General features: G+C 42.8%; 2 protein-coding genes across 2 annotated transcripts; one reads left to right on the top strand and one right to left on the bottom strand.

Moving 5' to 3' along the window:
• Window positions 1–5837: 5837 nt before the first annotated feature.
• Window positions 5838–11913, top strand: erlec1 (endoplasmic reticulum lectin 1). Its single transcript, XM_072391168.1, has 14 exons — window positions 5838–6153; window positions 6276–6380; window positions 7819–7899; window positions 8072–8149; window positions 8246–8309; window positions 8394–8437; window positions 8552–8775; window positions 8887–9022; window positions 9103–9264; window positions 9340–9399; window positions 9549–9673; window positions 9773–9850; window positions 9975–10050; window positions 11467–11913. The coding sequence occupies exons 1-14, from the start codon at window positions 5974–5976 to the stop codon at window positions 11536–11538; spliced, it is 1485 nt and encodes a 494-aa protein (XP_072247269.1). The 5' UTR covers window positions 5838–5973; the 3' UTR covers window positions 11539–11913.
• Window positions 11914–12886: 973 nt separating this feature from the next.
• gpr75 (G protein-coupled receptor 75) lies at window positions 12887–15897 on the bottom strand. The gene is made up of 2 exons (XM_072390392.1): window positions 15508–15897; window positions 12887–15197 (listed from the first exon to the last, which is right to left on the bottom strand). Exon 2 carries the CDS (start codon window positions 15070–15072, stop codon window positions 13423–13425), a length of 1650 nt encoding a protein of 549 aa, XP_072246493.1. The 5' UTR covers window positions 15073–15197; window positions 15508–15897; the 3' UTR covers window positions 12887–13422.
• Between the last annotated feature and the right edge of the window lie 340 nt (window positions 15898–16237).

Genomic DNA, 16237 nt, shown 5'->3' with positions numbered 1-16237 from the left:
CAAAAACTGCCTCTTAACATCGTTAATTTATCCTCATTTTTAGCAGGGTTCAAACCTTGCTTTTTTTTTTAATGTATGCATGTCTTTTGTGTTCCTCTGCCCCTGACCAGTCAAGCCTTTTGGACTCTAGAGGTGGGTTGAGTAACGGGTAAAAGTAGAAGAGAAAGCAGTATGGATCCTGCCAGTCACACAGGGCCCAGAAGACGGAGTGTCCGGGCCCTGCAGGACTAACTGGCAGATGGCTGCCTCAGGATAATGACCAGGTGACATCTGCAGAGTGAACAAGTCATCAGGCTAACAGACTCACCTTGACACCACCAGGGAAGCCAAGCTGCCCCTTCTCCATCTCCTCCTCCTGCGATTCCCTCAGGTTACACCCACAAATAACAAAAGTTTATTGATCTACAAAGTTTCTCAACTCCCTCCAAAAAAGAAGCGTGAGAATGTCCTGAAAAAAACATTAACAGATTTTATGTGGGTGTTTGAATTGAATTTCCTTCTATTCTCCAGAGAATCAGTCTGTGACTAGACAGGGAATAAATTTGTCTCTGAACCATGCCTCTTTTTCCTCTTGCGATTCTAACCAAAACTCCATGAAACACAAAATTATTGTCAGATAAACCAGTCTCACATTTACTGAATGATAAATAACATTTTGTGATAGGAATATAGGCACATTATAGTACTAGGCTAAATTAAATTGACGATTTCTTCTCCTTTTGCTCAGATGCTGGAACTGACGTGATTTTTAAAAGGCAAAGCCTGCCTCGTCCATAGACTCATACGCATCGACGATGTGATGCTGTGCACAAAGGTCATCTTCTGACAGCACTGAGATCATGAAAAGGTCAGATTCCCTGTGCCATTTGGAAAAGAGGCAGCATGATGCCAAGCTGCCAATATAATTTCAGCAAGTCTTTTTCATTTGAGTGTTAACACCGTACATTGCTTACTAAAAAAAAAGTCTACTATTGCTGTATGGCCCCTGGCAAACAGAGGTTGGGGATAAAGTTAGGAAAAACTTTGAAGGCTGAAAAGCAAGAGATGCGCTCCTGAAGGAAAATCAACTAAGAATAGCAACGCATCGGCGACAGTTTTGCACACTCAGCAAATCTGAAAGAAGTAGTTTCTGCGTTGTCATGTTGGAGTGTGGAACTTACAAGACAGTCAGAAGATTTATAGGGATTCACGGGTTCTTTATAAATAAAAATAAAATAAAGTCTTACTTACTTCTTTGGGGAGACCTTGAACAACTGGCAGACATGGCAAACAATTCAAGATGGGCCTTTTACCAAACTAAATACACCAGAATAAACTGGATATCATGAACAGTGATGCACATCATGGAAGATGATAATTATTTGGCAGGATATGAATGCCAATTTAGGATCAGTTAAAGTCACTCTCTTTTTAGAGGCAGTAAATGTAACAAGCATTACTATAAAGTGTAATGGGGATAGTGCTCTGAATTCTAAGTGTCAGGATCACTTATTGCTAATATTATGCTGTGACACACTTACAGATGGGTGAGGCTCATTAAATCTGCTCCTATGAAAGTGAAAACACAAAGTAATGGAAACTTCGACATTATTTTCCACAGTTTTACTACTGGAAAACACGCAGGATAGAAATGTAATTGCTAATAGCATTCTCAGTTTGTCATTTTAACATTTTAACAGTCAGTTTCGTTGCAGCTTGTTTGTCATGATCTGTAAACATCTTGTTGTATTGTTTGGAGATATAGAAGCACTCACGAGCCGAAGGTTAAATTACACACATTAAACTATTGTCTGCACTTGTTTTCCCTCTCGGTTGTCTGATGCGTTACACATCTTCGAAATTGTACACTGTGGATACATAAAACTGAAGAAGCTATCACATCTCACATATCCCAGCCAGTTAAACCTTTCTGCAGTCCAAATTTGTGCCAATGAAATCTTGTGACTGCATTCAAATGATGATGGATTGCGTGGGGAGTCTTTGCATCAATTACTCAAAAGCAGAGTTGAATGTAAATGATGCAGCAAGTGCACAACATACTGTACTTAACCTCAGCAAGATAAAGAGCTGAGAGTACTGAGACACAATGGATTAATATATCCTGTATATATGTGGGCTGTTGTGGACACTAAAAGTCTTACTTAGATATCTTACATATCATAAATTGACACAAATCAATCAAATATTCAGTATCCTCCTCTGAATATTTAAGAGGGTGATATTATATATTATATATATATTATATAGTATATTATTTTAGCAAATTCACAAAGTAATGGTGTAACATAATATTGATGCTCTGTTTTTAAGATTCTAATTGATGAAAGCAGAATGATGTATTGTAATAATGTTTTCTTACACACCAGTACTGTTTTCAAGCATTTCTAGGTGATATTGAACAAACCTCTACATTTTGCACCCTCCATTCCATCAGCCAAGAGCTCTGTTCCTTACCTTGCACTATTTGCATCACTTAGAGACACTAAATGACTTTCACTCTCCAAGCCCTCAGAGTCTCTCTAAGCTCTTCCAGCTTATACACACTGCTCGGGATGCATTTTCAAGTAGTTAACCCACTTTCTGTTCTTGCTTATAGAACAAAAGGACACTTCTGGGGTTTCACTAACTTCTGTATTCAAGCCTGGCATCTCAAGGCTCTCTCAAACGGCTTTAAGTCTCGGACAAAGCAAACTGTATTTACATAAACATCCACAGTCAACTTTGAGAGTGGTCATTTTTGGGATAGACTGTTTTGATAGAGCTGTAAGCAGAAGTTTCCCCAAGTCTGGAGTTTCTGGAAGAAAAGACTGTAAATATGAAATATGAAATATACATCCAACGAGAACTTTAACCTCAACAGTGGACTAGCAATGTATATTGCTCTGTGTCTTTATGGTGCATTTGGGGATGCGGAGATGTTCCATTTTCCCTCCATACCCACCTCTTATATTCTCATACAAGAGCTAAAACTCAGTCCCAGACAAATATAGCAGGGAGCAGCGCTGTGAAGATCTGGATCGTCTCCAGGCCCATCCAAACAAAAATACTCTCTTATTACCTTCTCTGCGGGGATGTGCAGAGCAGCACTCTGATCCACTGGCACGCTTAAATCCATTTCTGTCACGTGGCTCTGACTCACTGTTTTGCTTCTTTGCAGTCACACCTTGTAAGATTTGTTTAGCTTATAATACAGTGTTTTAGTTTGACTGAAATGCCACAGTCACATAACTGATAATATGCCCATGCAGTGCATACAGAATTTAGAAAGTTTGCCCAAGCAAGACTTAACGTGCATATCAGGACACATTCTTAGTGTCTTAGCTTCAGCTGATAGCACACCTGTGAGGTTGCTGAGGATTCGTCAAAATGGGAAAGTCACCTTGAGTCTTATGGCGTCATCATCGCTCTAAAAAGCTTCAGGTGAAAAGCACGATGTAATGATGATAGGTTAATGAATAACCTCACGGAACTACAAGTGATTCTACTGAGAAGTTGCATGGAGTCTGAAGGGAAAGGCTAGAAAAAACAAGCTTTTAACAAGGAAAACCTATGCAAAAAGAGGGAATGCTTTTCACAAATCAATACTGAATGTCATTAGCCAAAAATAAAAAGTGCCAGTATTGATTTGATGTCTGACATATTCTATGTGAATTTTTAGGTGACAGCTCAGGAGATAGCTTAATCTTTGCTCAAAAACCTTCAAATGCCAAGATTCATTTCTCTCAGCTCCCTTTGGAATGATGTTATTATGGTTGGGGAGATGACAGTTGTATCAATTATGCATAAGGTGAGGGTGTATGGAAGGCATCTATGCAAATCAAGTTCACCCCATGGATGACAGTGAGATAAATGAAAATGCTCATTTCAAAGTGGTGAGTTCAAGTTCTACAAGTTCTACAAGTTCTATCTATCTATCTATCTATCTATCTATCTATCTATCTATCTATCTATCTATCTATCTATCTATCTATCTATCTATCTATCTATCTATCTATCTATCTATCTATCTATCTATCTATCTATCTATCTATCTATCTATCTTCTTCATACACAATGTAAATACTCATGTATATTTATGTAGAATACATAAACCAGACATGTATGAGAATAATCTGTATGTATGTAAGCAGGAGAGCTTCTGCAGAGGATGGATGATCCCATGGTATGTTCCCTTGCATATATCCTTCCCTGTACCTCTATATCCTCCTCTCCTTCTAGTGCTCTCCCTCTTTGTCTCAGAATCTCTGTTCTGATCTCCTACCTTTTCTCCTGGCTCACATGCTGTGCATCCTCACAGCAACAGCTCCACCCACAGGTGGGGAAAAAAATGCTCATCTCAGGTTTACTCTCCTTATTTCTAGTCGGTCCAAGGTAACGTCTGATAGTGGAATGCAGCATCACATATTTTTCAAGGTCTATGTTTTAAATTTTTTAACAACTGGAAGCTCTTTTCTTGTGAAATCCTCTGGTGGAAGGAATGTATTTATGATCTGTCAACTCACAGCAATGCTGAATCAACAGTCAGGAGAAAAACAGAGCAATGATGCTGCATGTAGGTGCCAAACTGCTTCACTTGCTTTTATACAAGTCAACCAAACGAATAGACCATGAAATAATCAGCTTCTGGATTGGATCTATGGCTTTTTACAAGTCCTGAAAATAATAGTGAGATCTCCTTAAGTATTAGCGCTGTGCATTCAGCACACGCTTACATTTCTAAATCCATCCACTGGGAGGCAGAGAGGAGACACTGATCTTTAAAGCTGCCTTAAGCGTCTCAAGCTCAAAAGGAACTAAATACTTCCACTAATACAAGTTTGTACTGGTCTGAGAACAGTGACTGCTTTTGATGATTATTGGTTTCAGAGAATGAGGATGTGGTAGAATTCGTCATGAGAAAAGTGAGCTTAGCAGTGAAGCAAAGAGTAATTATACAATAGCAACAACACAAAAAGTGCTCTGGAAAGAGCTCAAACTTATTGATCACCATGATCTTTTGAAGTTAGACAGTACATGGTGCCTTCTTTGATGCAATGAAATACTTTCATCTTCACCCTCCACACTAACTTAAAATTCCTGTACATTACATGTATAAATATGCTTCTAAGACGAAAAAAATTGACCTGTTTACTTGTAGTAGAAGAAGACCAAACACCAATTGATAGAGAAAAGGGAAGTGGTCTTTCTTTTCCCATATTTACACCTCAATAAACATCAAACAACCAGCCATTCAAATTTTATACTGCAGCACTAGTTTATCCTCTTATGAAAGAAACATATATCATGCTGGCCTAGGATTAATATATGAGCTCTAGTTTACACAATATCTATTAGTTCAGATGATATATTTTACCATTTATCAAAGCCTTGACATTTGCATGTGATTGCAGCATAAATTAAAAAAATAACAATAACAATTTACATACTTCTTTAAATATCTTAGAGTATTCAGTAGAATTTTACAATTTAGAATTCTATTGTGGATTCATATAAATCAAATCACATTCTTAAGAAGCAATTGATAAAGTGAGACTGTAAACTGTAAACTCCAGCACCTGCTTCTTCTTTTTTTGTGTGTGTATGTGTGTTTACGAAGTCATCTCAAAGTCTTGATGTCCCATTGTCATCAAGACAATGAGGAAAAGGCTGAACAAAGGTAGAAAAACTGTTACTGGCTGTTCCCCGAAACTGTATGATTTCAGACACTGAAAGCAAGCCCGGAATGTCAAAATGTCGTTCAATACCCCATGCGGCCACCAGGAGGCGCTGGAGCCTGATTTTACCTCAACCCACAGGCGGAACAAGACGTGGCAAGTAAACGTTTCACTTCCTGTATTCAGTGCTCTATTGACATCCGCCCCACTCAGTCATATCTTACGTCTGTTAAACCGGATTCACCTGGAGCCTCCAGTGTCTTTCAGTTCATCTTTTCAGCAGGTTTCACTGGAGAAGAAGAGGCTTTCACCGTACTCGATGAGCGGGCTGCAGGAGGTCAGCAGCAGGACAGGAGAGATGATTGCTGGACTGCTGTTGGTGCACCTCGGAGGGCTATTGGAGGTCTGCAGCGGTGTCTCCGCAAACAGAGGAGGTTATCCTTCCTTCACAGACGAAGTCCCTTTCAAAATCACCTGGCCAGGCGCCGAATTCACACTGGTATACCTCCGACTATCGTGGCACGTTGATTTTGAGGAACAGATTTGCTGGAAGAGGCCGGGAGAGATGTTTACTGTCACTGCATTAAACTGAATTCACAGAGCTTGCTTCTGTCTTTGCAGCCCATTTCAGGTGGACTCTACAGCGAAGATGATTTTGTCATAATGACAACAACAGAGAAGGAGAAGTACAAGTGTCTTCTGCCTTCCCTGACAGCCAAAGACGACGTGAGTTGTGTTAACGATCTGTGGAGCAGAAACAGGACTGTCAGGTTCACACGTCAGGGTGTCATAAAGGGGTTTGGAGTGTTAGAGTTAAACATCCTGCAGATGTTATGTCACCAGTAGTTCTATACGCAGTTGCAAGAAAAAGTTAGGAATTTTTTAGCATTGTTGTGTTGCTCTTTTATTAAACGCGTTGTGAACTTCACCAAAGCCACCAAAACGCATTGACCAAAAGAAGTGACTCAAAAACAGTGTTGCTTTTCTCTTCTTTATGGTACACACAGAGTAATAACTCAGAGCCCAGTCAGGACAAAGTATTTAAACCTCTGTGCTGATGACTTCTCCAAAAGCAGCGGGTAGCATGGCGTACAATCCTGGGAAAGAAACAGATAAGCCCAGCTGTAAAAGCCAGGCCCTTAACCTAATAAAACCTTCTGGTCATATGTCTTTTGTAAATCCCACAGAAAGGGGAGTGATGATGTAGAATGTTAATGGGGGACACAACGAGAGACGTGGCAAATGCTTTTGATGCTACATTTCGAGGAAAAAGGCACATCGGTAAAGCAACATGGCGGAAGGAGCATCATGGTGTGGGGCTGCTTCCAGCCATTGAGGGAACAGTGAGGTCAAAATTTGGTTTAGAAATTTTCTAGGAAAATGTCCTCTCAGAAGTCTGCGACCTGAAGCTTAGGCGATGCTGAGTGATGGCAAAAAGACTTAGACCCAATCACTTCTAGAAATCAACAACAGAACAGTTGTAAAAGAAGAAAACTCCTTTTTGAAACCTACTTGAGAGGCCTGACCCGAGGTGGAATGTTCTCTCCATGAATTCAAGAAATACTGAAATTGTTCTGTTTGAATAAATTATCCAGGAATCCTCAACTCCGCAAGCCTCATAAGCACCTGCAGGATGGAGGTTGTGACTTCTAAAGGACTGCTTAATTAAAGGGTTCTCCTGCCTTTTACCCGTAATGAATCATTTATTTAGAAACTGTGGCAAATGCAAAGGCTTCACAAAATATTTTCTTTGAACTTCAAGGCTGAGCTGCTTAGTTCATGTACAACAAGGTTCCCCCTTGTGTATGCAGCATTGCCACTTTACAGAAGATGATCAGACACAGCGTGGAGCTTTCATGTCCGATACCTTAGATCATGAAAAAGCGTGAGGTATGTTGCTGCGTCTCTTGATGATGTTTCCCGCTCAGCCTTTGCTCTTAAACGTCTTCGCAGTTCTGCAACACGTGAACCACAGAAACTGCGACTTAATGTGTTTGTTCTTTTTAGCTGAAATTTACAGGAAGTGAAAAAGGAAAAAAAAATTTAAGTTAGTCAGCAGGATGCACATCGTACCAAACTGGCATGGAAGTCATAAATATATATATTTATTTTTTCCTTATCTTTGTCTGACTCCCATTTTGCTCGGTGCCTCCGGATGTCTCAGGATGACGAAAAGGGCTACAGCGGACCCAGTCCAGGTGACCTGCTGGAGCCGCTGTTCAAACGAAGCAGCTGCTCCTACAGGGTGAGGCATTTCCACTTTCGGGCCGATTTTCATCTGCAGTGAGACTGAAAGTGTGTTCGGTTGAAATTTCGCGCAACGCTGGCAGACTGGAAACAGATGTTTCTGCTTTCGTACTGAGGGCGTTTGGTCCATTAAACACTAACCGGTAACTCTACTCTTGTCCACATTGCAGATTGAGTCGTACTGGACGTATGAGGTGTGCCATGGAAAGCATATAAGACAATATCATGAAGAGAAGGAGACCGGGCAGGTCAGTGGGGGTGAATGGTTTAAATTCAGATGACGGGATTGAGGAGCCCGCTCATAGCTCAGTGTGAACTGAAGTTGACTGTGTGTGTCTCCACAGAAAATTAGTGTTCAAGAGTACTACTTGGGGAATATGGCACAGAGGAGCCAGTCAGCACAGACAGGTGAGTTTCTTTGTGATTCTGCTCTGTGACACATTTTAGCCATTTATTTTGGTACTGTAGCCGGGTTTTTTTTCATTATTTCAGATCAAGCTGAAGAGAAAGAAACTGCCAAGGCAGCACAGAGAGAAGTAAGGACGAAACGTCCACTTCAGTGAGCAGCCTAAGCTGCCAGACCTTTTGTCAAGTCTTACCCCCTCTTACCTCTTGTTCTTTTTCCATCTCTTTTCCCAATGGGCATCTAGGCGCCAACTAAAAATATAGAAGGTCAGCTGACCCCTTACTATGCCTTAGAGATGGGAAATGGGACTCTTTGTGTGCTGAAACAGAACGAGCCGCGCTCCTCGTCTGTGTTGTACGTCTGTCATCCAGAGGCCAAGCATGAGATCTTGTCTGTTGCTGAGGTCACCACCTGTGAATATGAGGTGGTGGTGTTGACGCCTCTGCTTTGTGCCCACCCAAAGTACAGGTAGACTGACTCCAGCGTGGAATTTGTGTGAAGTGTTAGAAGTAATTCCCGTTTGCCTCAGTTCCTAACATGACATCACTGTTTTCCAAACTCCACACATATCCATCGCAGGTTCAAGTCCTCGCCTGTGAATGCCATCTTCTGCCAGGCTCTGGCGGGCTCCCCTCTGCAGCCTCAGCGGCTCACCCAATTGGACAAGGACCAAGAGGACCAGCTTAAACCACCTTTCAGCACCGACACCAGAGAGGTATTTGCACAAACAAATCAAAGCTTTTACGTGTACAAGGGGAACACGCATGGCTCAAATATCTCTCCGACATGTGTCAGGAGGAGGTGGCACCAGTGAGAGAGGAAGCCTTCACCTCCACCCACAAACCCATGACTGTTGGAGGGCAGTCTCAGGTCACCGTCGGCACCACTCACATCTCTCGCTTGACAGATGACCAGCTGATCAAGGAGTTCCTCAGTGGCTCCTACTGTCTGCACGGGGTGAGATATGCTTCTCTGAGTTGTATTTAAAGAATTATGCAGCGACACGTGCTGATCGTATTGTGTCCGTTTCAGGGGGTGGGCTGGTGGAAATATGAATTCTGTTATGGAAAACATGTCCATCAATACCACGAGGTAAGACTTCCTCTTTGCTGGATGGAGCAGAAACTGATTAATTCCTGTGTAAAAATGTTTAAAAATGAGCTCTTTTTTTTTCTGTTTTTTTTTTTTATTCTATTTTTTTTGCATTTATTGTGTGATTGACTTGCGCTTCGGCGTCCCAGGACAAAGAGCAAGGAAAGAACATCGTGGTGGTGGGGAACTGGAACGCTGAGGAGCACACCGACTGGGCCAAGAAGAACGTTGCCCGATCTTACCAGCTCAAAGATGATGGAGTGCAGAAAGTCAAGTAGGTCATTTACATATTTTTGACTTTGGCCTGGATGAAAATGAAACTGCCCTCACTGGTCATTTTTCACTCCGATGCCTTTTCTCTGCAACGCCATAGGTTGGTTTCCCACTTCTATGGTCACGGCGATGTGTGCGATCTGACAGGGAAGCCTCGACAGGTCATTGTCAAGCTCAAGTGAGTGAACAGTCGTGGGTGTAATGTGTGGCGGGGGATTGGACGACAGGAACAGCCGCGGTGGTACAATACCTCACTGTTTCCCATGTGATTTAATTCCCATCATATGTCTTCTCACTGTCAGGTGTAAGGAGTCCGAGTCTCCCCATGCTGTCACAGTCTATATGCTGGAGCCTCAGACTTGTCAATACATTCTTGGGGTAAGTTTACCCCAAAACACATTCTTGGTGGCAATGCGCAAGATTTGAGGCGAGGCATTTAATCTGCTGTGGGGTCATTACCTTGACAACCAGTGAGGTCACATGTTTATTGTTGCATCCATCCCGGCCAGCGTGTGGGTCATTAGAGCCATTGTCAATAGGATTATCCTTAATCCTTGGGTGGAATTTTCATTCTTTCCATTTCAACTTAATTAGAAATTTATATTATATTGTAATATCTTTAAAAACACAGAGCACTGCTCGGGTTTATTCTCAGCCCCCCCCCAGACGTGTGTCTTCTTTTTACCCGCAGTCATCCTGTTCTGACCTCGGCTCAGTTGCTACAGAACAGTAACAGAAACAAGCAGCTCGATCTAGAACAACAAATCCAAATTAAGTGACTGGGTTCCTGGAAGAAAAAAAAAAGTCGCTTATAAGTAGTGGATCTGGCAACTGAGACAAAGGAATGTGTTGCAAATTAGAAATGCTGCAATTTAAGTGTATACGTGTCAGCATAATGCCACTATGGTCAGCATCCTCCACATAGCTTCATTCCATTATAGCTTACTCTGAATATGAAGTTAATTAGGTCAAATTGATCTGGAAATGCTATTTATTCTCAGTAGATTTTAATCCAGTAAATATCAGAATATTATTTTGATATTCCAGCTATTGTTTATGTTGAGCTATTGAGGCCTCATATCCAGGTCAGATCCCAACCACACCCAAGTAAATCGCTTAAACAAGAAAGCCTGCGCTCACCAGATAAGGTCAGCACAGATGTCAACAATAAAGCAATGCTTTAGTGCGCTGTGAGCATAACATCAGGGGCGTTAACTACAAGTCCTTGTGTTATCATGAGTTCAGCCAGCGTTTCAAATCGAGTGTTAATCCGTCTAAACAAGCAGTGCATACGTGTGAATCCTAAATCTAACGCTCAGGTTTTTGTATTTTTTAAATTTTTTTATGACAAACCCAACCGACAGATGTTCAAAGTAAAACAATTGGCACATGGCTTCACACACACTTCTTTTTCTGGCATGAATAATATGACTGCAACGCACTGTAATCTTTTTCTAAGTCCCCCCCCCCCCCCCCCCTTTTGTTCATATGACTTATTCTTATGAAGATGTATCGTTCTCATTTAGCTTTTATTGTGATTTATATTTCAGAAAGTGTTGCGTCATTTATACCACAAGAAAACTAGCTTTTTTTAGGCTTATTGTTCATGCTATTACAATGATTGATATAGCATCCTCTGAATATGGATGGTGTAATGGTATAACTACATGGAATAACTTTGATTTATTATGTTTAACTACTCTGGCTTGGTGCAGAGTATGTCAACTTAGATGACCTCATTCAAGGCAATTGACAACTGTTTGTTTCTTTTGGGGGGGGGGTGTCTTCTACTAGGTTGAATCTCCGGTCATATGCAGAATCCTCGATACAGCTGATGAACACGGACTTCTGTCAATCTCCAGTTAGACTGACAAAGATCATGCGACAGCGGCGGCGCGTGAAGGACACTTTTTAAACAGAAGCCTGTTTGATGGAGGAATGGATGCCCGTAACACTGCGCCGAAAAGCCTAAACTAAGGCTAAACCTGATCCTGAAGCGGGACTTCATGAAGCCCAGGAGCAGAGCCCCAATCCACCCCCCAGTCTGTGCAGCCGGTGATGTTACATCAGTCAACCCCAGAAAAACAGCTGTAGTGCAAAGAATGAAAAAGGGGCTAATGCCTCACCCCACGGGGCAGCGGATTTATTGCCAGACTTTCATATCTATGCCTCTCTTTGTGTTGATTAATTGCAAGTAAAGGAGTGATGAATCAGGGGATTTGCGATCTTCAGGGTAATCAACTATATCCATAGTGGTTTTATTGTCTCTAATGTCTGGATTGTGTGGGCGTGTGTGTATAATCTGAACTGATGAGCTGCTTAGCTGTGGCACTTTGTACTTGTAGAAATGAAAAAGGACACAAAAAAAAGGCAGGTCTGAGAACATTTTAAGCAGGGAGAATGTGTACTTTGTCAATTTATTGTATGAGTGAGTGTAACTTATGCATTAGAGGGTGTGGCGGAATAACAACAAAAGTGAGTGAGTGACTACAGTTTCTTAAAAGTTTGCGGAACGTACGGAATGTCTGGTTCATTTAAGAGGTATTCTGTGCGTTTTTTTACGAAGACGCACACGGATCCTTTTCACTGCTGACACGGTGATTAAAAACCAATGCATTTGCAGCAAAGAATAAAAAAAAATAAAGACAAGAGGGAGAAACATGAAACTGGATTTGCAGTGTTGCATTACAACAAAGAAAAGATATTACATGAGAGTGAAATGAGGACACCATGGCAATATGTGTAATTGTAGTGAAATAAAAAGACTAAATGTATTTAGTTGTCATCATCTTTACATGGGGATGAAGTAGTTGCCATGGTGAATTTCAGACCACTAGAGGGTACTGATGCTATGTATAATAATCTAATTATAAACCGTTTCCATAGATAATAAGCTTGCTTTCACATTCTTTACATTGATAAAGTGGCCACGTGCAAACATGTCAGACGTGGATTTGGAAATGTTGTCGATGAAATCGCTGCAAGTCTGTTAGATGCTATCAGTGCTGCCAATTTTCATAGGGCTGCTTTTATGATGCAGTAATCCGTCACTCTTCCAAATTTGTCGTCTTAAAGCATCTGAAAAAAAGGGGCAAAATTCACACATTTCGCAATAGCATTATTGGTGTTCTCACATATTTATGATGGAGAGAAATGCACCGGTTAGCATCAAATACGCAAAGACAAATTCAAAAATACAGATACCCTGCACTTGCCGAAACATTTATTGTGTTAAAAATTGTATGAGGCTCACACATACATTTTTCATCAGAAGCAAAAGTCCACCAAGGTGCAACCACATGCCATTGACAGCCAGGAGTGGGCTTGTGCAGGGGAGTCGGAGCAGCCAGTGCGCTGAAACTTCAGCCAGAGAGGAGGCAGCGGTAAAGCCAGCAGCTGCTGTCTTCGGCTGTAGTGAAAACCTCAGTAGGTGTGCGGTGTAATGGCACATACGTGCACAACATAAGGGAGGGCTGATGTGAATCTGTATCCAAGGAGCAAGGAATTCAATCAAATCACTCAACTGAAAAACAATCATTTTTGGATAGAAGACTTTCCATGACAAAACTCTTGCTTGATTTTAGTTCCAAGCTTTTAATTCTGACAGCATGTCTTCCTACTGTAGAAGAAAACAAAGGGTTAATACTGATTCTAAATACATTTACAGTTATTATTCTTTTTTTTCACGTTTTCTTTTTATTCACATTTGTTTTAAAGCCATGGCAAGATTACCCAAGTCTTCTTCTGTGATTAAACTGAAGGGACGGGTATCTGGTGCGCGGATGTGCTTTCAAAGTCTTGCAGTGCGTCTTGGTGAGTGTGGTAATGCATGGCTACATAAGACTTGGCAAAGGCAAATGTCTGAGAGCTGACAGGCTGCAGGCTGGTAGGGGAACTTGGCCCTGCAGAGGGACTGCTGTTGTATATACTGTAGTACGGCTCGATGCGGGTGTTGATCGGCGTAGAGGTACTCGGTAGGCGAGGTTTGCGCGCACCTGTGGCTCTTGGACTGCCCACACACTCCCTTGAGTGACTGGGCCCGCAAGCCTGGTCCACCAGCCGCCTCTGCGGCTTGGGTGACAATACGTAAGCCGAGTTGGTTTCGTGATGGGAAGATTTATTGCGATTGACTTCCAGGCTGCCCTTCCCCATCGCATGCAGCCGAGTCTTCTGCTTGCAGCAGAGAAAGCCCAGCGCGGCCCACTGAACACAGCACAGCACGCGGCGGCGGAGGCCTGCACTGTTGCGTGAGTACACGAAGGGGTTGATGCCCGATTTGAGGAAAATGAGCACAAAGCCGCATAGTTCAAATTGGTAGTGTGCAAAAGTACTTTTTGGTGACAAAACGTCCTGCGCCAGTGACACCCCCATTGGCAAGCAGCAAAGCAGCACAGAGAACACAATAACTACACAGGTGACAACTGCCTTGGAGTCTTTGGCTGTGGCCAAGTTGACTGAAGAGACCAGCTGACAGCAGGTGGCTCCTTGGGCTGCCCCTGGAACAACAGGCTGACTGGTCTTGTTGGCATAAGAGTGTGTCTGTACATTCTGCAGTTTGTTGTAAGTCTGGTTGCGGTACAGAGAGGGGCCTTGGACCGCACACTGCATGCTCTCAAATCCGGCTGCAAGGAGAGGGAGGGGCGGAGGGGGCGGCGGACATGTGGCATCTACACTGATGATGGGACATTTCCTCACTTGCGCATTCTTCTTCAGTGTCTGAGCAATCATCAGATAGGACACAGACACCACTGCGACACAGAAGGCAAAGTCTGCCAGGTAGACGTACAACACAACTCTGGCCTGTCCACTTCCTAGGCCAAAATGTGGCAAGCAGGGCCCATCTCTTCGTGGGTATGCTCGCATGGTAAGGAGAGCAGCCATGGTGAAGCTGGACGTCCACAGCAGGGCAGTGAGGGCCAGTGTGCAGGGGAAGGAGGCGGTGCGGTTCGGCTGCTGCCCCAAAACCATGCGCAGCCTGTGCAAGGCAATGACGGCGACCGTCTCTAGGGACATAATGATGAAGCCCGAGCTGGTGAGGTGGAAGGCAAAGCAGAAACTCTTCGACACGCCATCCCCTCCACCCGCATCCAGGAAGAGCACCAGTGCAAACATGGGAGCCGTCACACAGCATATGAACAAGTCGCAGAAGGACAGGTTGAGGATCATAAAGTCGAAGTTGGTGCGGAACTTGCGAAACGCTGGGTCGAAAAAAGACAAAAACACGACGAGATTCCCATAAGAGCCCAGGAAGAAGATAAAGATGAGGAGGAGGGAGCAAAAGGTCAGGGTAGCAGTGTGGATCACGGCCCAACCTGAAGGGGTGTGCGTGCCAGGGGTGCCATTGAAGGTCTGCTGCTTTGGCATATCCACCAGGTCTGATGGTAAAAGAGTGGCGTTCATTGTATTGCTGGCAGTTTATAAGAGTTCCACGATCATCGATTTTAGCATTATTCCTCTACGTGGAAGGAGTACATGGTGAACGCTGTTTTTGCTGGCTCCGCCATTGCTGCCACCTCGGTAGAGTGCTACAAAGAATACAAAGGCAGCTGTAATTTACCGTCCTTTTGAGCATTGGACACCTCAACAAAAGGAAGCAGTGCAGAGCTCAGTTAGAAGCTATTGTAAATGCATATGTCTCTAGTCTTCCTGTTAGACAGAATCTACAATAAGCTATGCACCACTGAATTTGGGCAATTATACCTTGCAACCTCCCCCCGCCCCAACACAACACACAGCGTCTGCTGAAATCCAGAGAAAATATATGCACATCAACGTTTTCCCAATGTATCTGAGAATTTAAGCAGCTTCACCGGCGATAAGAAAAATATATACCACCTGTAATCGATCGTGTGTCCGTCATCATCTGATTATATCCCCTCTTCATTTTGAAGCAGTGGACGCACCGTTGCTATGGGGCAAGATTTAAGGAAAGAGGGGGGCGGAGGGCTGGGGAGGGGGGCTCCTAGGCAGCAACTCTCCGGCAAGCACTGATGTAAAATATGTTTCCTCACATGTCTGCTGAAATCTCTGCTAATGTATATCACAAAAGGCGGCGGATCCGTTTCTTGACGATATATCCATTGTAACGGAGGCGCGACAGCCGGTGGACGTGCATTGAAAGATGAGTATGAAGTCACCGTCTACGTATCTGAGCGTGAGCATACCCACCGCATTCAGGCGGTCACTGCTCTCTCCTTTCTTTAACAATTCCACAGAGGAAGAAGGTACATCTTTGAGGTTACACTTCATGCTATAGAACCGCGACCACATAAGAACAGGCTGTGTAAATAATATCTTAAGATGGACGGTCAGTGAGTAGAATCCAAATATGGCAACACGAAATTTTTCGTGTTTCTTTTTTTTTTTTTTTAAATGAGGAAACTGCTGAATAAAGCAAACACCGTGGCCCCATATTAAGTATTATCATGACGTAAAATGTTCACTTTTTTAAAAAAAATGAAAAAAAAAAATCAGCCCAGCAACTTCTTAGTCCCCCCCCACCCCTATATTCTGTCAATGCGCCAAAAGTTTCAGCTGAAAAGGCTTCTCCGTCCTACTGCCATCT

The sequence above is a fragment of the Leuresthes tenuis genome, unplaced genomic scaffold (genome assembly GCF_036924035.1).
Source record: "Leuresthes tenuis unplaced genomic scaffold, fLeuTen1.0.hap1 SCAF_8, whole genome shotgun sequence".
NCBI lineage: Eukaryota > Metazoa > Chordata > Actinopteri > Atheriniformes > Atherinopsidae > Leuresthes > Leuresthes tenuis.
The sequence above is the reverse complement of the archived record's forward strand: the minus strand, read 5'-3'. Positions and strand labels throughout refer to the sequence as shown.

Bases quoted from the DNA above. Each gene is read 5' to 3' on its own strand.
- erlec1 (XM_072391168.1), top strand. From the start codon at position 5,974: ATGAGCGGGCTGCAGGAGGTCAGCAGCAGGACAGGAGAGATGATTGCT. The intron at 9,400-9,548 runs GTAAGACTTCCT...TCGGCGTCCCAG, and splicing joins ATGTCCATCAATACCACGAG to GACAAAGAGCAAGGAAAGAA. The intron at 10,051-11,466 runs GTAAGTTTACCC...GTCTTCTACTAG, and splicing joins CTTGTCAATACATTCTTGGG to GTTGAATCTCCGGTCATATG.
- gpr75 (XM_072390392.1), bottom strand. From the start codon at position 15,072: ATGAACGCCACTCTTTTACCATCAGACCTGGTGGATATGCCAAAGCAG.